This window comes from Centroberyx affinis, unplaced genomic scaffold (assembly GCF_046629955.1).
Source record: "Centroberyx affinis isolate AG114_WGS23_722 - 3 ecotype Tasmania unplaced genomic scaffold, CSIRO-AGI_Caff_v1 ptg004545l_1, whole genome shotgun sequence".
NCBI classification, from domain to species: domain Eukaryota; kingdom Metazoa; phylum Chordata; class Actinopteri; order Beryciformes; family Berycidae; genus Centroberyx; species Centroberyx affinis.
This window is the reverse complement of record NW_027282178.1, coordinates 124555-150000: the sequence shown is the minus strand read 5'-3', so window position 1 is coordinate 150000 and position 25446 is coordinate 124555. Positions and strand designations below refer to the sequence as shown.

Below are 25446 nucleotides of genomic sequence, written 5' to 3'. Positions count from 1 at the left end.
TTGAGAAGTGTGTGTACGCGCATGTGATGGGTGGATTTTATGTGTGTGGGGGAGTAGTTGAGAAAAGAGTGTGTGGGTTAACCTCACTGTTTGTTTCATATCTGTTTTTTTTTTTAATTCTGGGAAGTACAGGTACTTCCAGTCTTGTTAAACAATTCAGCAGATGTTGGCCTTCTCATGAATCTCCTTCCTCTGCCCTCTGTTGTCTTGGAGTGTATGAGGCGATGCAGTGTTATGTCAAAGACTTTGTGAATATTGATAGATTCAAGGATGATGCAGCGCTGTGAAAAACATCTGTGTGTTCAGAACAGTATAGGGAACTCCAATATGGAATAATAAAAAAAAGAACAATCCGCTGAGAGAAAGGTTTGAAGTTATAAACAGTGAAGGATATGCAGCGGGGTAAGAGATAGGTGGGTAGTGTTTGTTATTCCTCCAAGGTCTGTTTGTGGGATGTCTGTGGTGATTTTGAGGAAACAGCAGAGGGGCAAAGGAAGAGATAGATAGAGGAAGAGAGAGGTTATGCGAGTGCCTGTGTGTGTGTGTGTGTGTGCGTGTGTGTGTGTGTGAGAGAGAGAAAGAGAGGGGGGGGGGGGCGGGGGGGGCTTTGACTGTTGCTGAAGGGTAAAGCAGTTCTGGACTCAGCAGTTCTGGCCGGGCTGCCGGTCACATGGACAGCTAACCGCTAGTGACACGTCCCGCATCCCAGTGGTTTACACTCTTACGCCACATCTGCATAAACACCTTGTCAATGCAGTGCACTGTGGGAAATGAAGCTAATTTTGAGGTCAAATTAAAACATGAAGCAAGATCCACCCCTTATCAAGTTGCTCAACTCAGGGAACCATCAGTGATTGGTTAGTAATTTTCTCAAATGATTGTATCTCATTATCAGTTCAGTGATTTAAAGTAGGGCAATCAACTTCACCTCTCAATGAAATTGCACTTATGCCTGCAGCTCATGGTGCAATAATGCTAACTAGACTGTAAACTTTCGTGACACAGAGGGGAAGAGAGCTGACCTCCTGTGACAGTCAGCCATATTCACTGTAACTACCGCTTACTGGTCACTGTGCGTGTGTGTGAACTCTGAGTCCTGCTGACTGGTCAGAGAGTTCACAGAACAGGCATTAGTCACTTTTCTTCAGTACCCAATTGTCATAATTACATCAGCATGTATCAGCTGGATGAATCGCAATGTATACAAAGATTTTTGCTTACTTAACAATACGTGTGTCTGGGCTGAAAAAGTGAAAACGCTTATTTTAGGGTAATTGTGCGTGTGTTTGTGTGTGTGTACACTGGGAGTAATCTTATTATGCTGAAAATATCTATTTGGTGTTTATGTATGGCACAGGGAGACCATCAAGCCTTCAAGTCAGTCAGCATCCAACCTGCTGCTTGAGGAAAACCCCGAATTTCCCTACAGGGATCAGTTGAATACCTCATTACCACATTATTATGTAAACCCCCTGTTTTTGCAGTGATTGATTACTTACATGGCACATCTATATTTCAACCAGGCGACTCTCACTTGTATGTAAGGTCCGCGTTTTCAGCCTTTAGACTGAATGTTTGGTGATCATCCTCCTCTCTCTCTATCTGACATCCTGGCTGACGTGTCTTCCCGGCTCACAGGACTGTTTCCGACAATTGTTTCACAGGGTAAGGAGGCTGCAGGGTAGCTTGTGCACACACACACACACACACACACACACACACAGATTCCTGTATCTAGACATACTGTAGCTATTAACTAACATTGCGAGTGTCAGCTTCCACACACCGCAGCCTTTGGATGTCAGAAGCACAGTGCGTCTTCCTTATGAGTGTTTTTTATTGGGTCCTCATTGTCCTCATAACTGGAGTAGAGAATTTAAAATGGCTTCAATAAAATTAAACTAGCATAAACAATCAGTGGGATGACCTTGGAGCTGAAGGTGGACTCAGTCATTTAAAATTTGTGTTTATCAAAATTACACGATTTGATTTACTATACATTGACTACTTGGGTCCTGCCTTTTGCAGCAGCACCCCACCACCCTGACTTTGTTACAAAGCAGCACAGAAACACTCAAACAAGCTGCATCATTTATGTGATAAAGAACAATGATTGCATAACCTTTACAGATGTTATGTATCTCATTTTGTAAGTCTGTCCAGCCAAAGGCAGCTGGAGACTTTGCCTTTTCTGCTTGCATGGAATGGGTATCACATCCTACATAACCTCTCTCTCTCTCTCTCTCTCTCTCTCTCTCTCTCTCTCGCTCTCTCTGAGGTTATGAAACCAGGCCAGCCATAAAGCCAGTGATTGGACTGATTGCATCTCTTAAATCGCCCCGCTGAGTGGTTAGAGACGGTTGTCAGGTCCACAGTTCAGGTCAGAGAGGAGGCAGGAGTGCTGAGGTGTCAGTCACTATCAGCGGTCCATGTCACACTGAGAACACCGAGACTCCCATAATAACTGATACACACACACACACACATACACACACACACACACACACACACACACGTTCACACAAACTGAAGGACAGAGAGATTGACAGAAAGATGGAGCGATCGAAATAGAGTCCTAGCACCATAACATATCTCTGATACAATAAATCAGAGCAAATCAACTTCAATCATCAAAGTGCATCTTTTGAATTCCGTTAACATTATTCAGACGTCGGAATATGTTTTGAAAAGCGTTGGAGAAAGAGGAGGAGACGCAAACGACGCTGACCAGGTTTGAACCCAGCTGCACAGGGTTCATCTGAGTTACCAGAAGTGAGAGTCTTTGACGAGTGCACTCAGCACATCGCAGTGTGTTACCATAGTGCACTGTGCTGCACTTTAATACGGCACTTTGGAGGTGTGCTGGGTACTTTGATACGGTTCACTGTTATTCAGTGATAGAGCAACATAATTAAGCAAAAATGTGATGATGCAGGCAGATCAATGAACTCCAATAGAGGGAATATTCATCACAAACACACCCGTTGGCTCACAATAACCACCAGGGCAATTCAATAACCTCAGCGGGTCATTCACTGGAAATGCAGAAGTAATTTTGGAACATGCAGGAAAAAGGGGGAGAGAGAAAGAGAGAGGGCAGAGAAATTTAGTTGATGGCGTGTTTTCCATTGAAAAAGAGGACAGCTGAGTTAGCACTCCTCCTTCCCCTTTCTCCTCGTTTGAACAGAGAAGTGCACGTTCCAGGGTTATTGCTCAGTGACGTCTCAGTGTTTCCATTCTAAAGGTTTTGATTCTTCCTTCCTTGTCATGTGTTTTGATGACTTGACAACATCAGTTCCGTCTGTTATGGAGTGATTCATTGATCTTGCCAAGACTTGCACTATATGGCTTGGTACCATGTTTCATTTGCTTCTGCTGTTGTAAACATTGTTTGTACTGTTTTTTGGTAATATAAGTAATCCCAGAACCTTTGAGAAATATCAAAACATTTTGCAGCAGTTGGTTCTACATAGAGGTCTAGAGAGCTGGCACAGCTGGTGTTTAGCTGGGGAAGCATCAATCTTGGTTAACACATTAAGCATTATGAAAGTGGCAATGTTCAGCAATGATAATACAAGGCACAGTACAGTATTGTACTTCAGTCAAGTCTATTGTGCGTCCTTTTTTGCACAATTCCCAATATATAATCTTCCCCTTCACCAGAGTCCAGGTCTTTGTTGTCCAGGTCTTTTAAGATGGTGTTTACACACTTGGGCGACCCCTAGCATGTCGAGCTGTCTGGTTGTCCCACAGCTCTATAAAGGTTCATATTGTGATCTCTGGCCTAATTAGGTCACATAATAGGAATGGTGTGAAGAAGTCAATACTGTGGGTATTGTCGCTGTCACCACAGCGTCCAGCCCAGGGCCACAACTCCACAGGAGCCGCTCACTCAACTGGGGCAGAAACTCATCACACCATATGGGGATGGGTGTGTGTTTTGTGGTGGTTTGTTCGCGTGTGTGTGTGTGTGTGTGTGTGTGTGTGTGGGAGGGGGGGGCGTTATTTGTAGGGAGCAGAAGGCAATATGTGCAGCACACTTCTTTGATTTGGTTTGGTTCTGATGGATTGGTAGCTCTCTCTCTCTTTGTGTGTGTGTGTGTGTGTGTGTGTGTGTGTGTGTGTGTGTGTGTGTGTGTGTTAGGGTTAGGGTTAAGGTTGTGTGTGTGTGTCAAAGTGCCTCAGTCAATAATCAGCAGCCTATGTGTGTGGTATGGGTAGCAGATGAGTGTGGCTCTCTAGGCATGCTAAATAAGCCCCTCTAATTTTCCTTCATGCACACACACACACACACACACACACACACACACACAACCCTCCATTCTCTATTCCTTTTCCCGCTCAGGCAGGGTATGCAGTATAAGCCAGGACGCATGACTAGGATCAAGCTGGCATTGTGATGTGTGTATCAGCATGTGTGTGTGTATCAGCGTGTGTGTGTGTGTGTGTGTGTGTGTGTGTGTGTGTGTGTGTGTGTGTGTATGTGTGTGTGTGTGTGTGTGTGTGGCATTAGCGGGTAAAGCTGGGGGCTGCCTGGTGTCCAGAGGACAGTTATTAATATGAGTGGTCAGCACTCACACAGTCCAGCATGTCAGCACATTACTAACTATATAACTCTGCTAAGGTCAAACCATGACAAACAGCTACAAAGAAATACACTGACTGTATTACAAGAAAGATGTAGTGTATTTTTTAGCTAAGTAGTGGCATGTTTTTAATCATATATTTGGTTTGTCTGTTACAATGTCATACTACAAAGTAAATCTTTCTATATTTTTCGATTTCATGTCCATGTTGTGGCGACGGCTCGTTGTTAGTGCCTGTTTTTGTGCAAAGTTTGTGTCCAGTCAGTACAGCTACAGCTTCTTTTTTTTCTAACACTTAATGTGTTTATATCAGTAAAGCAGTTTCAGTTCCTACAATGTAATATATGCTTCACACTTTTGCACTAACAGAATGATAGACAGCAATGAAACCGCACTTGGAATTAAAATTAGAAGCAGAAATAAGACTTCAAGGGACTTTTACGTCTTTATAAGGGACTTTTTTTCTTACAGCACAGGTTAGATACAGATTAGATTAGGTACAATCAGACCAAATAATCTCATTTAAGTAAATAATGAAGTGTGGTGCTTATAAACTAAGTGTAACGTTACAAACAGCTATGCAATCATGTGGTGAAATTGTGTTGTGCTGTGTAGGTTTTGGTTCTATAGGTTTTGGTGAATGAGTTCTCACTGCTGTGTTACTGGCACTGTTGGTGTGTGTTGTTTTTGTTGCACATGTGACAATTGTATCTACTGGGGAACAGATGGTCCATCTCCCACTCGCAGGGGGTCAGACAGACAGCCAGGGCAGTCCAGACCAGTTCAGGCTGGGCTTAGCAGGGTTTAGAGCTAGGGGGTCATGGTTGGGGCTCATGAAGGGGAGGGGGGGGACCCTGATTTACCGTAACACTCCTACATACAGGAACACCTGAAATGAACTTAACTCGTCTTAACCACCGGCTTACCATCTGAGTCATCATAGTTCCAGAGTGGATTATCTTTGTTTTGGTGCAGCAGCAGTTCGCTGTATAGATGAGTTGTTGATGTCTTTGATTTAGAACCAGTCGTTTCTACTTAATGCCACAATTAAGCATTACAGCACATAAACATGATTGTAGATTTGGTGTTAATAAAACTGGGAGCAAGAGAGTTAAAGTGTTCAACACTGATAGTTCTAAGGTGCCGCTTTCCTCAAAGTGTGCGGCTGTTTGGAGGGTTAGTTGTGATTTAGTGTGGAGTGTGGAGGAGGGGTCTGAAGGACTGGACTTTACTGGCAACAGTGGTGATGTCATCCCTCTAGAGTGGGGGAGAGAGAGAGAGAGAGAGAGCCCAAGAAGAGCAAGAACAATAGATCAGAGGGGAGCAGAGACATGACATAAGAGAAGAGAGAGGGGGAGAGGGAAGGAGAGAGAGGCAGGGAGGGCCTTGATGTGGCTGTTTGAACAATGGATCCAACAGACCAAAGAACCAAGAGAAACAGAGAGAGAGAAAGTGAAAGAGAGAGAGTGAGAGAGAGAGACGGAGGGAAGGAGGGAGAAGGAGAAGGAGGGAGAAGAAGAAAATGATGCAGCTGTGTGTTTGTGTGTGAGAGAGAGAGAGAAAGGGAGAGATTAGTAAGAGTTAGTTTGCATGTGCTTATCCGTATGCATCTTCATTGTTTTTGCTACTGTGTCCCTATCTGTTGTTGTTGCCTTATCTGTTGTGTTGACTGTTAACTTAATTGACCTGCCTTGTAAAACAACTGTTCAATTATGAGATGTGCATGGGGGGAGTGCATGGCAGCAGCCTCGGTCGGTGCCCTCGAACAAAGACCAAGACACTTAACTTTGATTGTGCAGCTCTTGAGTTTTATAGAGTTATGGCAGATCATCATAACCCTGCACCATAAATCCGGCTCCTCCGGTATTGTTGCTCCAGCATTATACATGCTGGCCGGTGCTGGCCTGGTCTGGCAGAGCCCACTGCTGACTCTGGATAAACACAGTGGTTTATGAACTCTGCCCTCTACTGGGCAGTATGCTGAAGAAACACAAACCCACAAACCACACACAAACATACAGTGAAACTCATTCATATGCGAGATAAGTACATTTAAACTTTGTGCACACAGACACACATGACCCCAAATATTTGTGCGCATACCTATGCACGATACATGCTGCGGTCTCCAAAACACAGGAAACAGAGAACAGTGTATGATGGAATGGATTTTTCACAGACAGTAATGATTAAAATGCATCGAGAATGACTGTGTGTTTTACTGAAACAGTTGGTCCAGAGATGCAAGAAGTGCAAAGATCCTTGTAATTTTTCATGTTACGCAATGACTTTCCACCGGAGACTTTGGCTCCAGTCTCTGCTAACACTCCTCTCACTGGGTGAAGAGATGAGTCTCCTCTTCTCTGTTTGCTTGTGTCAAGCAGAAAGGAAAGCACTCAGGGCGTCTCTTTCCAGCCTGAAGTATGAAATCATTTTCTCTCAGTCGCAGATGGTGCTGTTATTGTGTCATGCTTGTCTTTCCACCAAAATGGCTCCTCTCACAGTTTCTGGCTGTTCTGTGAACTCTCCCACACTAACACACACTCGCACACACACACACACAAAGTACAAGCTCAGTTCAAGCTAAACTCAACAGTGTCCTACACTTTCTCTGACACATGACCTTCTTATCTTTGGAGTAAACACAGACATGCTCCCCAAGACCCATCCCATTCACTGACCTCTGTGTGTACAGGCGTATGGCTGTGTGTGTGTGTGTGTGTGTGTGTGTGTGTGTCTGCGTCTGTTATGCCTGTACTGTATCCCCAAAGGATTGTTGAGCGGTAGTCAGTCTCCTCTGCTCTGTCTGCCTGCATCAGGAATCCCCTTTTTATCACCCTTTCTCCTCTCTGTCCTATCTCCTCTCCTCTCCTCTCCTCGCCTCGCCTCTCCTCTCCTCTCCTCTCCTCTCCTGTCCTCTCCTCTCCTCTCCTCTCCTGTCCTGTCCTGTTCTCCTCTCACTGGTCTAGTTTTATGACCATGCTCCAGGCTAGCGAGGCTCCCCAGCCAGTCAGGTATGAGGACAGCAGCCTTGCTGGAGTCAGGAGGCTGGAGGCAGGAAGTGGGAGATTTCCTGGAATGTGCGTTTTTCCCCACAGTGGTGCAATAACAGTGCAGGCGGTGCTCCTCCTGTTTTTGTCCCCTTCTCTGTCTGTACTGTTCTGAGCTTGTGATACGGAGAAGAGAGAGCGTTTGGGAAATTCAATAATGGCGGGAACACATTATAAAAAATGCCGTCACCCTCATCAAGGGTTTTTATAGGCAATCTGATGTGGAGATTGTTAGAGAGAGAAATGGAAGCTTAGGGTCCAGTTAAGATGGTTCAATTATGGGAAAATGAAACTGAACCCTGATGCAGCCTGCTATCCTGTTCAGTATCTTAAACTACCGGGAAGCCCCCAAAATGATTCAAAGTCTTTTTCTCTGGTAGGTCCCTTTATGATAACAGTACTAATATATTTTTCATGGGCCTGAACCCCAGAGCAAAAGAATACATTTCTCATTCAGATTTTAAGTTTGCAACCTCTGATGCGTGAATACTCATCTGCTCATCCGTCAGTCCGACTGTCACATTTGTCAGAAGTCTTGTTTGCGCCGAGATATGACATCACTCCCCCCTGTGAGAGCAACACACCAATCCCCCGGGGGCAGAGCCGGAGGTCGTTTGGGGTCGCGACCTTCCCACTGCCCCTCTGGGCTTCCCAGAGCCCCGGAGACGCATGTGGACACCAGGGCGGCCCGGCCTGGGAACTGGAACCCAGCCAGGGAAACAGCAGTGAGGCAGCCTGAACAGTCAGCAAGCCGGACAAACTGATAGCCAGCACACTCTCTCACACACACACACACACACACACACATACCCACACACTGAGAAACACACACAAAGGCATACAGAGGGCTTCCCTGGCCCTTCATTGCCGCACCCTCCAAGCAGAGGGAGTGCCACCCTCGCTGGAGGCTGTACAGGCTGGGGAGGAGTAGTGACGCCAAACGATAGCGTGCGTGTGTGTGTGTGTGTGTGTGTGTGTGTGTGTGTGTGTTTGTGTGTGTGTGTGTGGCTGTGTGTGTGCTCACACTGTGCACCCAGCCTGACAGAGCGTGATGTGTGACAGCCACTGACGCTGTGTGTGACGTTGGGGTTACATGCTGGTGTTATGGGAGCGAGGAGAGTGGGTAGGCATATCACGTACATCCAGCTTCACTCTCTCTCTCACACACACACACACACACACACACTGAAAAGGAGGCCACGGCAGGTCTAGCCATCTCTCCCACTGAGGCAGACCACAGTAAGCATCATAAGGTTCCCATTGTCTGCTGACAGTCCTTGTGAGCTGGCGAAGTTCATGGCTCAATCAGTAAGAGTGCGTGACATTTAGTCAGTAGACTTCAAAATGCACTTGAAAACTTATGAACCAATGCTTGCTCACATTTGATACAGATTTACAATACAAGTTGGTGCATAAAGACCCCTCACAAAGTCAACGCTCGATTCATATCTTCCCATTTATTCACACAAGTGGGCAGTCTGACTACGTGTGCAGGCTCATACACAGTGGAACAGTGTCGCCCATTCTCACACACTCTGCTATTCTCCCATTCTGCCTCTGACAATGCACAGTAGTGACAGCATCTGCAGCCTTCCTTGTATTGTCCCACGCAGGCACTGTGTGGCCGCAGCTGCTTCACACACAAGGGAGCTGCAGCCTACATCACTTGTTGTCTCGACGGATGAAATCAAGACAATGTTTTCCATGTATGACCAGTGATGTGGTCCTAAATATTAAGGTGGGAAAAAGGATACAGGAGGGTTCTTCGAGGGTTCTCTGGTTCTGGTTCTGCACAGAACTGTAATGACCCAAAGAACCATCTGATTTATTAAAGTAACAAAACTGGCAAATCAGAACCTAGTGTGGTTCTTGTAATACTGCTGATGTTGAATGTTTCATAGGTTCTCAAAGGGTTCCTTATGGCAGCATGAAGGTTCTATATAGAACCGTTTGAGCATGGTGTTATATGCTAAAAGGGTTCTTTATAGCACCAAAAGGGTTCTGCTATATGGTACAAGCCTAAAGGCCCATTCTCTGGTACTATATAGCACATATTTTGTTATGAGTGATGATGGTGAGTGATCAGGGAACACCAATACAAACAAACATCCATTTTATTTTCTGTAAAGAATTCATTTATTAGTTTATTGGTTTCTTCTTCATAATAATAAACAAGAACAAAACAAAAAGAAAAAAATCACAATAACAAATAACAACAAAAACAGCAAGACAACAACACATATCAGTTTGATATGGCTTGCAATCATGTATACTATGCATTTCATATCATAAACATCGATGTCCCTTTCATTTTCTGAAAAGCATTATATATGTTTTTCTTACTAATAATAAACCAAAAAATAAAAACCTCTAACAAAAACAAACAACAAAAGCAGAAATAAACAAAAACAAACAAAAACAACTAAAATCTGTTTGATACTACTTTCAGTGATGTATACCATACATTTTATATTTGAAAGATTTATGCAAATCTTATTTTCTGAAAAGCATTATTTATATTTTCGTCAATAATAAAACAGCAACAAAAACACACAAAAACAACGACTTACATCAATTTGACACTGCTTTCTATGCCTATACTATAAATTATAAAGATTAATGTCAAGTTTATTTCCTGAAAACTATTATTTATGTTTTTCTTAATAATAATAAAACGGGAACAACAGTTTGATCCTGCTTTTACTTTTACTTACGAATTTCCTATTAAAAATATTATGCCATGCAGGCTAAAAAAGATGGGTTCTTGGGTATTACGCAAATCAAACCACTTCCCTGCGTATGACCGCATATTGTTGTCAGAGTGATGGAAATCAAAAGGAGAAGAGGAGGAGTTTGGAGGGGAGCGTAGTGAGTGCAGGAGGAGGAGTTTGGCCATTGAGTAGAAGAGGGGGTTTCTGAAAGAGAGAGGAGGCGGATTTGGAGTTTAGAGAGGAGGGGGAGCAGCAGACAAGAGATCTCTGACGGATCGGACGTGTGTGTCTGTGTGTGTGTGTGTGTGGTGAAGGAGAAGAGATTTACCAGTCGGGTCGGGAATAAAACACATCTTCTTCTTTCCTTGGCGGACTATTCCCGAGTTCTGATGCTGTCCCCGGATCATGAGAGAAACGCTGACCATGAAATTCGCCTGGAAAACTAAGATGGTAAAAAAAACAAAAAAAAGTTCCGCTGTTTTCCATCCCGTGGACTGTTGTTGATTTTGTGGTTTTGAAGAAGTCAGCTTGAAGAGAGAGAGAGGCTGGAGAGAGAGGGAGGGAGGGAGGGAGAGGGAGGGGGGTGTTAGGCTATTAGGCTTGGGAAAGTAGCGGATAAAGGGGAAAGGAGAGGAGGAGGGGCCGAGCGGGGGATAAATTTGAACATTGAGTTTTAATTGTTTTTACTCCCCGTCTGTTGTGTTGTGGACTTTTAAATCCCTTGTAACCTACATTGCTGGTGTGCGCAAAGATTTCGCGCAAAGTAGGGCTGTAGGTGGAAACGTGAGGGGGGATAAAAAAAAAAGAAAAGAAAAACTCAGCTCCGCCAGAATATGAACTCGATCCGGTAGGTTTCCCCTCCCAGACTATGGATATGAAAACTTTTGTCTGGGGGCCCACAGTGAAACAGAGAGGGAACAATTGGCGAGGCCCCGGGGCCATCTCTCTCTCTCTCTCTCTCTCTCTCTCTCTCTCTCTCTCTCTCTCTCTCTCTCTCTCTCTCTCTCTCTCTCACTCTCTCTCTCCCTCCCTCCCAGCTGCGTCCAGGCGAGGAGAGCACAAAAGCCAACAGATCAGCGCCAAAGCTTTAACACTGTTGTTGTTGTTATCTTGAGACTATTGTTTCACACACTGCTGATAAACGCCAGTGCTTTCTGATAGTCTGGGGTGTGTGTATGTTTGTTTGTTTGTTTGTGTGTGTGTGTGTGTGTGTGTGTGTGTGTGTTGGGGAGGGGTGGGGGGGTATAGGAGGCAGATAAGCAGTATTTGAACAAGGAAATATTCTTCTTTCCCTCTCAGTCTCCTCCTCTATACACTTTGTGAGCATCTTCCTCAGACAGATCCTAGCTTTGCAGTGTGAGAGTGCAGAGAGTAAACAACTCATCCTGTTTACGTCTCTCCCCGGGTCATTTGATATACCATGCACTCTGTTAACTCTATTCACAGACGCCTCTAGGTTTCTGACGGACCTGTATTAGATGTCAGATTAACAAACTGGATAGATAGAAATATCTCAACGGCAGAGTAACTGTTTTGGTCTCTCTCCCATGCCGTCCCTTTCCAGCTTGGGGCCTTTGCGTTTGCGCCATAAGCCCCGAACTTGGTACACAAAGCGGCCAGAGCTTTTTAAAACCCTGCTCTGAAAAACATCTCTCGCTCTTTGGCTGACAAAAAGCGAGGCTCTGTGTTGCAGACTGTGAACTCAGCAGCCCGGGCCGGCCAGCAGAGAGACCTCCTGCTATTGTTTTGGGAGTGTGGACTGCATGACTCATGGACTGATGTATTTATCTGTCTCTGCGCCAGCCGGCCAGGCGGCAGCCAGCAGAGAGAGAGAGGGAGAGAGAGGGAGAGAGGCAGAGAGACAGGCAGTTAGACAGATTTGCTGACAGAAAGGCAGGTAGGTGAACTTAGCTTAGGGAACAGACAGACAGTGAGGATAACAGGGAGACACACAGACATGTAGGTAAAGAGACAGACAGGCGCAGTAAGGAGCGAGACATGCAGTACTGTACAGGAAAACGGATGGGAAACAGACATTCTTGCTGGTTTTATCTGTTAGAGTCCGTTAAACTCCTCTTTCTATGGTGAGGGGCCCCTCTCTCCTCTCGCTCCTCTCTCTCTTTCTCTCTTGGTTTTTATCTCGGTGTTTATTATTTGGGGTGGGTTTCTCCATTTCTGCATGAGTTGTTTTTGTTCGAACCCAAACACAGCTCCACTACGGCCCCAGTCGTGGCTGAGTGCCACCGGCCCTCAGGACCGGCCATTGAGCCCGTTAACGGCGGCTCTGACCCTTGACCCCCAGCTGGCGTCTCTTCTGTTTGGGGAGAAAGTGGACTTTGCCATTGAACTGTTTAAATGGGGAAAGTGGGGACAAGTGAGAGTGATCTTGGCTGTCTCCTGTGTGTGTGTGTGTGTGTGTGTGTGTGTGTGTGTGTGTGTGTGTGTGTGTGTGTGTGTGGACTTGGCCATGATATGTGTTGTGTTTAGAGTTGGCTGCTCTCTCTCTCTCTCTGTCTGTCTCTGTTTTTGTCTCTCTTTCTGTCTCTCTCCATATGTTGATGTCTTCTCTGTTGTTACTATGTGGATCCCTGGCTCTGTTACTCCTTAGCTGTTTGTTTATGCGCTCTGCAGTTTGTCAGTATAGTGATTTACTACCAGAGACAGACATGATGCATATGTGTCCATGCCTGCAAGATGCGTACAAATCCATGTAGTTTTAAGATTTGGTTTGAGTGTGTTTATGCCGCAGTATCATTTCCTCTAGGTTTGTATAGAGCCACAGGTTTGGTCTGGATATCAGGTAGACAGACAAACAGACAGACTGAAACACATATTAACAGACGGAAAACCTGGTGTAGATCTCAGTTGTTTTGCTATGTTGGGGTTTGTTTGAGAGTCATTCATCCCTTCAGGCCGTCACCTCCAGCTCCTCCACCTCTAACTGTAGTTCTGTAAGAGTGATTGGGAGGGAAAGAGTGAAAGAGATGGAGAGACGGGGAATGAGAGGGGGAGAGAGAGAGACTGGGAGAGAGGGAGGGAAACCTGGCTAGCTGTTGACGTGGGGGTTGGGAAGGTGGTCGTTCTTGTTGCTTTACTGCACTTTAGTTTCTTCTTCCTAGTTTGTGTTAGTGAGTGTTGTGTGTGTGTGTTTTTCCTCCTGCTTTTCTTTCATCAAGCGGTCTCATAAAAAGTTAATACCTATTATCCATTCTGCTAAACTATCTTGATTTCAAATAACCCACTTGTAGCAGTTAAATCTCAGAAAATCATTATGCCCTTTTCTTCTAACAGCACCTTTGTTCTCCCACAATTTATTTTACTGCCGTCTCCTTTCAAGTGGCTTCTCTTCTCTTCTCTTCTCTTCTCTTCTCTTCTCTTCTCTTCTCTTCTCTTCTCTTCTCTTCTCTTCTCTTCTCTTCTCTTCTCTTCTCTTCTCTCCTCTCGAGGTTCCTAACAGCTTCCCTGTTATTCCCTCCATGCAGAGCTCGGTGCAGGACTGGGGGGAGGAAGTGGAGGAGGGAGCCATCTACAACGTGACACTGAAGAGGGTTCAGATCCAGCAGGCGGCCAACAAGGGAGCAAGATGGCTGGGGGTGAGTAGGCCCTTCTGATCTCTGACGTCGATAGAGTCTCAGTTGATGCAGTTCTTCCTCAGAGACGAGACCAGCACTCAAACCACTGCAAAGTCAATTATCCGTTGGAACGTGATGCTTTTTCCACACACTCTACCTGTTGAGAGGTGAAAAACATGAGCAATGGAGATTTTATAACAAGTGAAATGGTCTCGGACTTTGTGAGCTGTAGATGGTGTATAGTTATGTAGTTGTATAATTTGATGACTGAAATTACAATGTCATTACTTTACAACATGCATCATAAAGAAGACTTGAGTGCACAAATGTTTTTTTCTTTGACTAGCACTACTAAAAGGGCATGAATGGTATTATTGCTGTCAGACCTTGGAGTCCGTTTTGTTGTGTTACTGCTGTATGTGCAGACTGCAGAATTTAAACAGAGAAAACCTAAACTCTATTGTTTGAAGCAGGCCGCTGCTTTCAGTTGTGGGGCGTCTCTCAGCATTGTGCTCCACAAGGGCTGTTGTTTTAACATTTGAGCTATAATTCTCCCAGTTTAGACAACACCCTGAGCTGAAAATCAACAGTTTCACCAGAGCTGGACTGTTTAGCCAGAGCATGTGATTTCCTGACTTTCCTGACTGCCAACAAAACGGCTCGTTCCCCTGTTATAGCGATGTTTTATGAATCGCTGTTATAACAAGAAGGGTGATTAAAAGACTTCTTGAGTTGTGCATTTTTTCAGTGCATTCAAGGCATTGTCTTTTAAATGTTTTTCCTCTGTCAAAACTTTGTGTGTGTGTATATGTCACCACACCAAGAAGATGTATTGATATACTGTGCCTTATTATGAATTATAACTATTTACCACAAATTAGGGACATTATTTTTAGTTTGTCTTATAAACAAGTTTGTTCAGCAATAGCTTGAAGAATCTAGTTTAATTTATTTGCCAACTTACATGCATGAACACAACAGAACATAACAGAAATCACAACTCAAATATATGGAAGAGGTTAAAACCATGGATGGGCTTTCCCTTGCTTACAAGAAAAATCAGGATGTTGTGTTGTTTGTGTCCCTGTTGTCGCCATGTTGCCGACATGGGGGACGGAGATTAGCTCATTAAAGGAAGAGATAAATAGCAGCAACGGCCCTCTGTAGCTCACTGAGGCTTTACTTACCAAGACTGTACTGGCCGCAGCATGGGTTGCCAACCGCTCACAATGTATCAGAGCTAATCAAAACAATGTGGGTATTTTATAATGTACTCTCCATTGAATAGAGTAGAATAGAGAGTACTCTCTATTGAGAAATCAGCTATTTACAGTGAATAGTAAGTTGTCAGGGAACAGTGGACAAGAGCAACTGCAGGCAGTACAATTGTAGCCCGACACTCATACATTGTTTACAGAGTGTGTGTGTATATGTGTGTGTGTCTACAGTATTTGCGAGTGAAGTCAGCATATTTGTGATGTATTGTGAATTGTCAGATACCAGTGTTGGGTTAGCTGGTCTTTATTCTGCCTGTGTGTGTGTGTGTGTGTGTGTGTGTGTGTGTGTGTGTGTAACCTGCATAGCACTGTACAGTAGGTCAGCTCATAGTGATTAGTGAAGTCAGCATATTTCTTGTGTGTACTGAGTTGTTATCAGACGAGAGTGGTGGGAGAACTTGGCTAGTTGTCCTCCTCTCTGTCTGTCTCAGCCAGCGGAGGGACGGGTGGAGGAGGGGCGCGCTGTGATTAAAAGCAGATTGGAGCGTTTCCTGTTGTAGCGTGCTAACTGCACCAAGGTCTCTCTGTTTCTTTGCCTCTCTCTCTGCCTCCTCTTCTTTTACTCTCTCGCTCTCTTTTTGTAAGCACTCGTTCCCTCTCCCAGCAGACACAATAGTCGGACACATCTGCTGAAATCGGAATTAAATATAGGCCACGCTTGTCCTTCCCCGTTCTCCCCCTCAATATTTTTCCCCTGTTCTCATCATTTGTTCCACTGCCTGTACTTCTCAGTTTGGAGCGTACCTGTTCTCAGTGCCCGACTTTATCCATTCTTTCAGATGATTTTAAGTTCTCTCTTTGTTTATGGGAGATGATAAACAAGTCCAGCACAATACACTATTTTAGTACAGTCTTAGCTGTCAGACACACTATTACAGTAAAGAGCCAGTCACATGCATCCACAGCCAAAGAAAGCAAAGAAAGACTTTGCAACCACCAGCCAAGCCATTACAATACATTATAATACAGCTCAGTTCAGTTCACACTGGTTCAGCCGTGTTTAAATTGTCTGTCTGTGTGTGTGTGTATGTGTGTGTAGGCGGAGGGGGACCGTTTGCCTCCCGGCCACACGGTGAGCCAGCTGGAGACTTGCAAAATCCGGAGTATCCGGGCTGGAACACTGGAGCGTCTGGTGGAGACGTTATTGACGGCGTTTGGAGACAACGACCTCACCTACACCTCCATCTTCCTGTCCACTTACAGAGCCTTTGCCAGCACACAGACTGTACTGCAGCTGCTGCTGGACAGGTAGGGCTGGAGTGAGATGCTATGTTTTTAAGTTAATAGTGTCCCATTCATGAATAAAAATGCAGACTAAAAATCTATGAAAATGCAGCATTGTTTCTGGTTAGTAGTAACTGCCTGTTGGCATATATTGGGTAGGTTCTTTTTACACCTGAAGGCAAAATAATGTATTTGACATTATTACATTTGAAGTTGTAGTTGTTTGACATATTTTCTCTCCTCATTCTCTCTTGCAGGTATGGAAGCGTGGAAGAAAATGAACGAGACACAGACAGATGCCAAGGCTCTGAAACCAAAGGAGCCATCAGAAAGTAAGATCTTCGACTTATAAACCTTTACTCTTCTGTTCCCCCTTTCTTTACTCGTACATCTCCATCTATTCCACATGGACACTTTACTCTAGATAGCAGTTTATTACAACTTTCAGCACTGTACATCTGGGAGAGCCCGACTGTTCTCACCACATCTGTCCTTCTATCTGTGCCAGCTCTCTTAACTCTCTTAAACCTTCTCTCTTATCCCTTCCTCCCCTCAGTGCCTTGGCCTCGATCCTGCGCGCCTGGCTGGACCAGTGTCCAGAAGACTTCCAGGAGCCCCCAGACTACCCCTGCCTCCACAGGCTGATGGACTACCTGCAGAGGGCCCTGCCAGGTTCGGAGACGCTCAGACGGGCACACAGTCTGCTGGAGCAGCTGCAGAGTCAGGCCAACATTGATGACACTGATGGTAACTGTTTGAACAACAATCTGATATGGGGGGGGGGGGGGGGGGGGGGGGGGGTCACTCTGACTGTGTTTACATGCACACAATGAAATTATTATCCTGAGTCCTGACTGATTATTTAGAAAAAAATCTTGATTATTAGAGAATAGCTTCATGATGTTTGTTGTCTTGTGAAACAGGTTGTTATATATTTATTTTCATACAATCTTGCATACTGTAAAACTCCAAAACTCTAATAATACCATATGTTTTAATCACAGTATGGGTTTTTACAGAGGATTGACACTATCTCACAATCTCTACAACACTACACCATTTCTTTTTACTTCTTCAGTGTCAAATTTCTTATCGAGTCAAAATCGAATCTGTTTGGCTGCTTTCAGCTGGTTTCCACGGCAACAGTTCTTTCTGCCTGGGGGAGGAAGAGGAAGTGGAGATCGAGGTCCAGGAGGACTTCCTGTCATTTGAGGCCGACCTGGTAGCCGAGCAACTGACTTATATGGATGCGGTAAGAGGAGGAAAGGATGGTGCAGGGGAAATGAATCAGAAAGAGTGGCAGAGTGGGGATTAGGTGTACTGGCAGGGTCTGGTGTGTGGGAGGGAAAGGTTACATAGCCCAAAGTAGTGGCCAGTTTGATAATGCAATAACAAATGTACAGCATTGTTTAGTGTTGAACTAGGTGCCACTTTGTTTTATATTTCTTCTTCCTCAGTGTTCTTCTCATACTAACTCCTATCCCTCCTTCTGTTCCAGCTGCTGTTTAAAAAGGTGGTGCCCCACCACTGTCTGGGCTCCATCTGGTCTCAGAGGGATAAGAAGCAGAACAAACACAGCGCCCCCACCATCCGTGCCACCATCACCCAGTTCAATGCCGTGGCGGCCTGCGTGGTCAGCACAGTGCTGAAACGCAGACAGATCAGACCGCACCTCAGAGCGCGGGTCATCCAGCGCTGGATAGACATCGCTCAGGTAGGCAGGAACACATACACACACACACACACACACACACACACACACACACATTAATCCATAAACATGTGCAAGCAATGGATCAAATATGGGCCAAGTTATGATTTCCCTTGTGTTACTTGTCTTCTTTCAGGAGTGTCGTATACGTAAAAACTTCTCCTCTCTGCGAGCCATCGTGTCTGCGCTGCAGTCCAACCCTCTATACCGGCTGAAAAGGGCATGGGCCTGTGTGCACAAGTAAGTTTCCATTCTCTAAACAATGCAGATACTCTCAGTCGGTCTTGACAGAAGAATCAGCCTTTTGGCAGGATTCGACAGGATCACCGAGACGTCTATTTTGCACATTTATTTCTCTTGGTGTCCCATGCTTGTCCGTTGTCTAACATTGATCTGTGGTTGACACAGAGACAGCATGCAGACATTTGAGGAGCTGTCAGACATTTTCTCAGACCACAACAACTACCTGACCAGCAGAGAGCTGCTCATGAGGGTGAGTCCTAGTTCTGTCACCTATTTCAAACCAGATGCTTTGGATGAATGCCCTCTCAGTTTTCTTTTTATCCCAATACTGTTATCAAGTTGTGAATAAGTAAATATTTAGCAGATGGGAGATCATTTACCTCACCTAATTCAGTTTCTACTTGCCCTGTCCTCTCAACAAACCCCCAAGTTGTGTTTAGTGTTTAGATGCTATTTCTAGAGACCTGATTGCTAATTGTTGGAAACATTCATTCATTCATTGGTTATAATGGTGATGGCTAAAATTGGCTTCTGTTTCCTCTACAGGAAGGCACTTCAAAGTTTGCCAGTCTGGAGAGCTGTGCCAAGGAGCACCAGAAGCGCACCCACAAGAGACTACAGCTGCAGAAGGAAATGGTGAGACAAAGGCTGGTTTACCAAGAGATCCAGCTAGACGAATGGGTCTGTTCAAAGGAAATAGGAAATAGGAAATAGACCTTTATATTTTTAAACAACACATTCATCCAAATTAATGTACTGTAAAGTGAGCCAAACCTGCCTTGCCATCTGTAAATCATAAGGACCACAATGTAAATAATACTTTATTGTGGCATCCTTTTATTTATGTTTAGTGTGTTTTTAAAGTCATCAAATAAATCAAATCAATGTGTCTTTCTCCACAGGGAGCAATGCAAGGAACGATACCGTACTTGGGGACTTTTCTAACCGACCTGACCATGCTGGATACAGCCCTGCCTGACCTAGTAGAGGTAAAAACCTTACCGTAACACCTGCTGAAAGAAGTGTGTGTGTGTGTGTGTGTGTGTGTGTGTGCACTTGTGTGTATTTCAATATTTGAGAGCATGTGTCTGTGAGTTTACAGAACTCCGTAGATCTGAGTGTCTCTCTATGTAACCGCTGTCAGAAACTAGAGCGTAAGTTTCCATGAGTGTGTGAGGAATTTTGCTGGGCCATTTTTGGAGTGGTCCACCTAATGCTGTTTGTCTAAGCCGCCGCTGGTATGTGATGTCTCAGGTCTGACAGCGTGCTCTTTGTATCCTCCGCAGGGTGGTCTGATCAACTTTGAGAAGAGACGCAGGGTGAGTAGCTGCTGCAGCCTCTTCTGACACTATTATCACATGATAAGCTAGGCCCATATGTGGCATGTTTTGAAGTGGAGGGATCTAACACTAATAACTCACTCTCTGACACTCTATCTGTATTTCTCCCTCTGCAGGAGTTTGAGGTGATAGCTCAGATCAAGCTGCTGCAGTCGGCCTGTAACAGCTACTGTCTGACTCCCGACCCGGCCTTCCTCCGCTGGTTCAAGAGCCAGCCACAGCACAGCGAGGAGGAAAGGTACAGCTATCATCTCCTGCTTTACTCAGAATATCTCCTTGTTGTCATTGCTCTCTGTTATCCATTAGATAACAGCAAATTAGTGCATGAGTACATGGTCTGTTGGATCTATTGTTCACACACACACATACACACAATAAAGCTTCTTTCTCTCTCCCTTTCTCCTCGCCTCTCCCCACTGTTCTCTTATGTCATGTCTATGCTCCCTACTGATCTATTGTACTTGTTTTTGTGCTGCTCTGTGAGCTCTCTTTTCTCATTCTCCTCACTCTCTCTTTCACTTTCTTTCTCTCTCTCACGCAGAACTCACAATCCCCAAACCAATTGGCTACATGGTGGTTTGGTATTGGCTTATGATTTGTTATTAATGTAATCTCTTTCCTCTCTCTTGCAGCTATGCCTTGTCTTGTGAGATCGAAGGCCTTGGAGACAGCAGTCCAACTTCACCCAAACCTCGCAAAAGCATGGTGAAGAGACTCAGCCTGTGAGTACATAACAGAAAACACATCATAATAGAATCTAAAGCAAGAAGGTGCAGCTTTAAACCAACTCTAAAATCATTTGCCTCGGCTTGGATTTCTCTGACTGTCATTTTTGAGGTATTATGGCAGGGGATTAATGTGACCTATTTATTTTATTCTCTAAAAACCCCATTCCCTCTGCTTTCCAGGCTGTTTCTGGGAGCAGACGCCACGGCAGCCAGCTCTCCGGTCAGAGAGATGCCACGCTCGCCCCCTACTGGCAGCTCAGGGGAGAGCATGGACTCTGTCAGCGTGTCCTCCAGTGACTCCAGTAGCCCTTCAGACAGCGAGGGACTCACCCCCATACACACCTCAGACTCCCAGCAGAACAAGGTGGGTTGCAGAACCACACACTAAGCATTCTCCTTGGTCACACAGTGGGTTTTCTCTCTTTTTCCTCTGTGTAATAGTTAGTGGTGGCAAGGTTTTATACAAAAAACACTTTTATTTATCTTCCCTCATCTCTTTTGAGCCTTGCATCTGTCATTTTGTTCCAATAATTCCAGCTCTAGTTTGTGTGTGCCTCAAATAACTATTAATAAATGATCAGATTATGTGTATTTATGTTTGACCGCTGTTCTTTATTTGTGTCCTCAGCTATCAGAATCCTCCTCTTGTAATTCTCTCCACTCCATGGACACCAGCTCGTCTTCAGCCAGTGTCGCGCTGACCCCTGCGTCTCCCTCGCTCCCCGGGCCTCCCTGCAGCCACAGGCGCTCCGTCTCCCTTACGCCCCTCTCCCCTTGCTCCCCAAGCCAGCCCCCAGCTTACAACACCCAGGCCCAGGACGCGTGCATCATAAGAGTCAGTCTGGAGCAAGGCAACGGGAACCTCTACAAGAGCATACTGGTGAGTAATTGTGTGCATGTGTCTGTGTGAGCGTGAGGACATAGCTTTAACTTTACTCAAACATCATAAAATAGCAAAAACCTTAATTTATTCTGTCTGTTCCCTACCCAGCTGACGAGTCAAGACAAAACTCCGGCTGTAATTTCTAGAGCCATGGCCAAGCACAACCTGGAGGTGGAGCCGGAGGAGGGATATGAGCTGGTACAGGTCATCTCTGAGGAGAGAGGTGAGGCACGCTTCTACGACCATATCAAGTTTTTTTTTATGTCCGGGATCCTTGAGGGAATCTTGAGGGAATCTTGAGGGAATAGTTAATTTCTCCAGTAATTTTCTATGCATGTAGTAATAGATAAAGGCATTAAAAACTATGAGCGCTAATGTGCCTCAAACCAGTTTTTGCCTACATCTTTCAGATACAGTATACTTCCAAGAAATAAAATCTGAGTTACAGTAAATACAGTAAGCTGAGGCTGTTGCAATAGTTGGTAAGAAGTTGAAGACATGATAAAACGCATGTATTTGCAATTCAGCATTTGAATCACATGTTTTTGACTAATCAGCTGTTTCCTGAGCAGAGTGATGAACCACGATGAACAATGTATTACTGACTCATAGCACTGTACAAGAGCTTGAACCTCACACTCACACTCTGGTCTCTCTCTTCTTCTCTTATCTCTCTCAGAGCTGGTGATTCCAGACAACGCCAACGTATTTTACGCCATGAACACCTCGGCCAACTTTGACTTCCTGCTGCGGGTGCGAGGCTCGGCGGCGCGGCCGGTCCAGCTGCGCAGCCGGTGTAGCTCCACACTCCCTCGCACGCAGCACCGCTCCAGCCTCTCCCTCAGACTCAGCAAGGTGACTCTGTGACGGCGGACTGTAGAGCTTTGACCCAGCAGTTTGCCCTTACACCCCCTAACCCAGGACAATACAGGGCATGGGCTGGGTGTTGACTTTAGGGTATAAGGCGGAGAGGCTGGATGGTTTGGGGATGAATGGATAAATGGATATGAAGAGCGCTGGATTCAAGGAGCTCTAACAGATGGGGCCGATGAGTTCTCAGACTCTTAAAGAGCTCCACTTTGACTCTCACCTTGTCTCATCCTGTACTGTGCCATCCCATCCCGTTCTTTCCAGCCCCTCGCCGAACCCTGCTATGGACCGCAGATGTGTAGTGACTGCTGTGCCAGTGGGACTAGAGACTTTTGACTAGCGATGCCTGTGATAGAGTGAAGCAGCGACCCCAAGTGGCCAACACTCTTCACAGCAAGAGGTTTTTGCACACATTGCAGGAGCAGCCGAACTCCTGACCTCCAACAGTATTCTCATTTTAATGAACTGCTTTTGTCCTGTGATGTCTGTACAGCTGAATATTCCTATTCTGGTGATAGGTAGAAGGGGGATGAATGGAGAAATGGATGGACGTTTGAATGGATAGATGGATGGATGAATAGCAGGAGAAGTAGACTGAGTGTCCAGTCCTGTTGCCTTTATTGATGAATGAATGGACTTCTGTCAATATTCTGAATGATTGATTTATTGACTGATTGACAGGAGCTGTGATGTCATTATTTTCCCTTCTCCGCCATGTTTACCTGTCATGTCCGCCTTGTGCACAGTGTGCACAGTGTGTGTTCTTCCCCTCTCATATTGTGAGCTGTGTGACGAATGCAGTGTGTCTGCATTCTGATTGGTTCCGTTACTTGGTTTTAACAAGTCCTTGACAAACATTGAAATGGCCTTAGCTGCCCTATCTCTAGGGCGTAGAGACGCAAGTCGTGCTGCATTCCAGTCCAGAAAACAGTTCCCGCACGTCCCCTCCCACCTCCCAATTATCCCCTGTCAAAAAAATGCTTGGCTCATCCTTGTATCACCTTTGTTGCATTTAAATGCAGCAAGGATTTATGGAGCAAGTTAACAAGAACACAGAGGAGGGAACTGACTTACTGGAATGGAAAGCACCATGCAGAGTCTCAGAACTGATGCCTACTTGTACCTCCTTGCCCTTCATTATATGAACTATAGAGTTGCACTTGTTAGTGAGTAGGAGTTGCCAGCGGGATGTGAATATGGAGGAAAGAGTGAGCCACTCTGATAGTGGCTTACTCCCTCTTCACTAAATGAATTACTATGTATGTTTGTAATTGTTGCTTTTTTACATGTTTTTTGTAACACAAGTCAGGCCAGAAATGTTTATCAGCGTGGAGAGTGATGGAAGATTTTAAAGGAAATGTAAACGAATTCAGATATGTCAGAAGAAAAAAAAAAGCCAGTGCCAGATTTTACTGTGATACATTTGGAAATCTTTACCGAGGGACAGTTCACTTATGCATGCACACACGCAAATCACATCCAAAAGCTAACCACCCCCACACGCACTAACATTACCAAGCTCCCATCTGTTCACCTCATACACTGTGCCATACACACCCGCTTGTTCACTCTGTCATTCTGAACATCATACAGTGTCACTACACCATCACTAACACCAATCACGTAATAGCGACAGATTGGTAGATAAACACTCTCACTGACCAAATGGCTGACTGTTTTCTTTCAGTTACCCTCCACTCCTCCAAGGTTATAGTCATGCTGTGCCATATTCCAATGTCACTGCAACCGGTTAAGTGTTCCTTGGGCTGAACAGAAATCACTGTGTACACCACCACCGAGTTTTAAAGGCATAATGTTACCGGCTCATTGGGAGAACTGGCTCATGGTTGGATCTGTGTGATATTGTCCCGACTGTCACTATCATTTTTCTCCATGCAGCACTTAATTTAAAACTTTCCCTTATGAAATCGCCCTCGGATTCCTGTGTTCTTCACTGCCAAAGACTCTTCCTCTACCTAAATAAATAAATTATTATCATTACTATGATGCTTGTCCTGTGTCTTTTTTGATTCCCCCTGATCTTAGGACCGACAACACAACTGTGACAAAAAACATACAGTGCATGACATTTCTAACATCTGCTTATTGTAATACAGTTCAATCAGGATTCTATTGTCTGCTGATTTAAGTCTGTAGGACACTTTGCCATTTAAATATGGATCTATCTGGATTCCACAGGCTCCGACTAGAAAAGCAGCCCAACTCCCCTGACACTCCAGTTCATCTGAATGGATTGAAGGAGGATGAAGGAAGCTCTGCGTCTCCTTACCTTTGCTCTTTGATGGACTACGTGCTCGGTCCTGTTAGGATTGACAATGTCAATAAAAGGACTAGAGGCTGTTCTGGACGGAGCCCAAGTCATTTTGCTGAGTGGAAGACATTTCTGCTGACTTGAATGCAGCAGTCATGACCTTCCTTTCCTGAAAGGAAGATTTGCTGCGCTGGTCAAACCTTTTTTTTCCAGGAATTCAAATGACAAACAAGCATTTTCGGGATTTTCAGGATTTTATTTCAAATCCTGAAACAGACATAACTATAAGTATAACAAATTAATTCTACAAGCCAATTCATTTTCACACAGAAAACAATAGAAATATTGCCAATAACAACTGAGGTCCCTCTCATCCAAAATAAGTTTGTATTTGAAATTCAGTGAGCTCTTAACCCTAGCAGCTGCAAGTAAACCAAATTAAAAAAAGATTGAGAAAGTGCACTTTTGTCAGCTGTATGACAGTGATATGGTCTTAATAAATGTATTTCATATATTTGGTACGTATAACAGAGGACATACACCTTAGGTTCTGTAGTGTAAAAGATTATTTCAGCCACCACATTATATACAGCAGCAGTCTAATAGTTCTAATGTATCAAAAATACATCAGGCATACAAAAGCGACAATAACAATCGATCCTGATTATTATTTATGGAAGATCCACAGTGGCAACACGATGAGGTGTCTGGTTGTTGAGGTGATCAGTTATGTAAACAAGTAGCTGGTGTATTATGCTCTTTCTGAAAGGATATCCCCTTATATCCTCTCCTCAGCAACAATCCACTCCTTTTCTGGTACTGGATTGCTTTACTTCTATCACACACTCTACAGCTAGGCTATTTCCAAACTTCCAATAGCAAAAAGCGCTCCCTGCTGACAGCTGACATTTTGGGACTGTATTGCACTGAAACAAACAGTAGTCTGCGCTTCATTGGGAGTCTTTCAACGTGAAAAATG

At 44.7% G+C, this 25446-nt stretch overlaps 1 protein-coding gene across 2 annotated transcripts in view; it reads left to right on the top strand.

Annotated features, from left to right (window-relative positions):
* The window catches only part of rgl1 (ral guanine nucleotide dissociation stimulator-like 1), a 24483-nt gene extending 315 nt beyond the window's left edge, over nucleotides 1–24168 (top strand). The window contains exons 1-18 of one of the 2 annotated variants that reach the window (XM_071544356.1): nucleotides 10595–10797; nucleotides 13830–13940; nucleotides 16236–16444; nucleotides 16678–16752; nucleotides 16977–17167; nucleotides 17548–17672; nucleotides 17919–18134; nucleotides 18268–18371; nucleotides 18540–18624; nucleotides 18921–19010; nucleotides 19277–19363; nucleotides 19661–19693; nucleotides 19831–19952; nucleotides 20347–20436; nucleotides 20623–20806; nucleotides 21071–21322; nucleotides 21434–21548; nucleotides 22005–24168. In XM_071544356.1, the coding sequence (XP_071400457.1) occupies nucleotides 10753–10797; nucleotides 13830–13940; nucleotides 16236–16444; nucleotides 16678–16752; nucleotides 16977–17167; nucleotides 17548–17672; nucleotides 17919–18134; nucleotides 18268–18371; nucleotides 18540–18624; nucleotides 18921–19010; nucleotides 19277–19363; nucleotides 19661–19693; nucleotides 19831–19952; nucleotides 20347–20436; nucleotides 20623–20806; nucleotides 21071–21322; nucleotides 21434–21548; nucleotides 22005–22192 (2322 nt within the window). In that variant the 5' untranslated portion in view covers nucleotides 10595–10752 and the 3' untranslated portion in view covers nucleotides 22193–24168. Of the gene's footprint in view, nucleotides 1–10594; nucleotides 10798–13829; nucleotides 13941–16235; nucleotides 16445–16677; nucleotides 16753–16976; nucleotides 17168–17547; nucleotides 17673–17918; nucleotides 18135–18267; nucleotides 18372–18539; nucleotides 18625–18920; nucleotides 19011–19276; nucleotides 19364–19660; nucleotides 19694–19830; nucleotides 19953–20346; nucleotides 20437–20622; nucleotides 20807–21070; nucleotides 21323–21433; nucleotides 21549–22004 lie in introns of those variants that run through there. The other variant, XM_071544355.1, reaches the window with a different exon arrangement.
* The last annotated feature ends 1278 nt before the right edge of the window (nucleotides 24169–25446 follow it).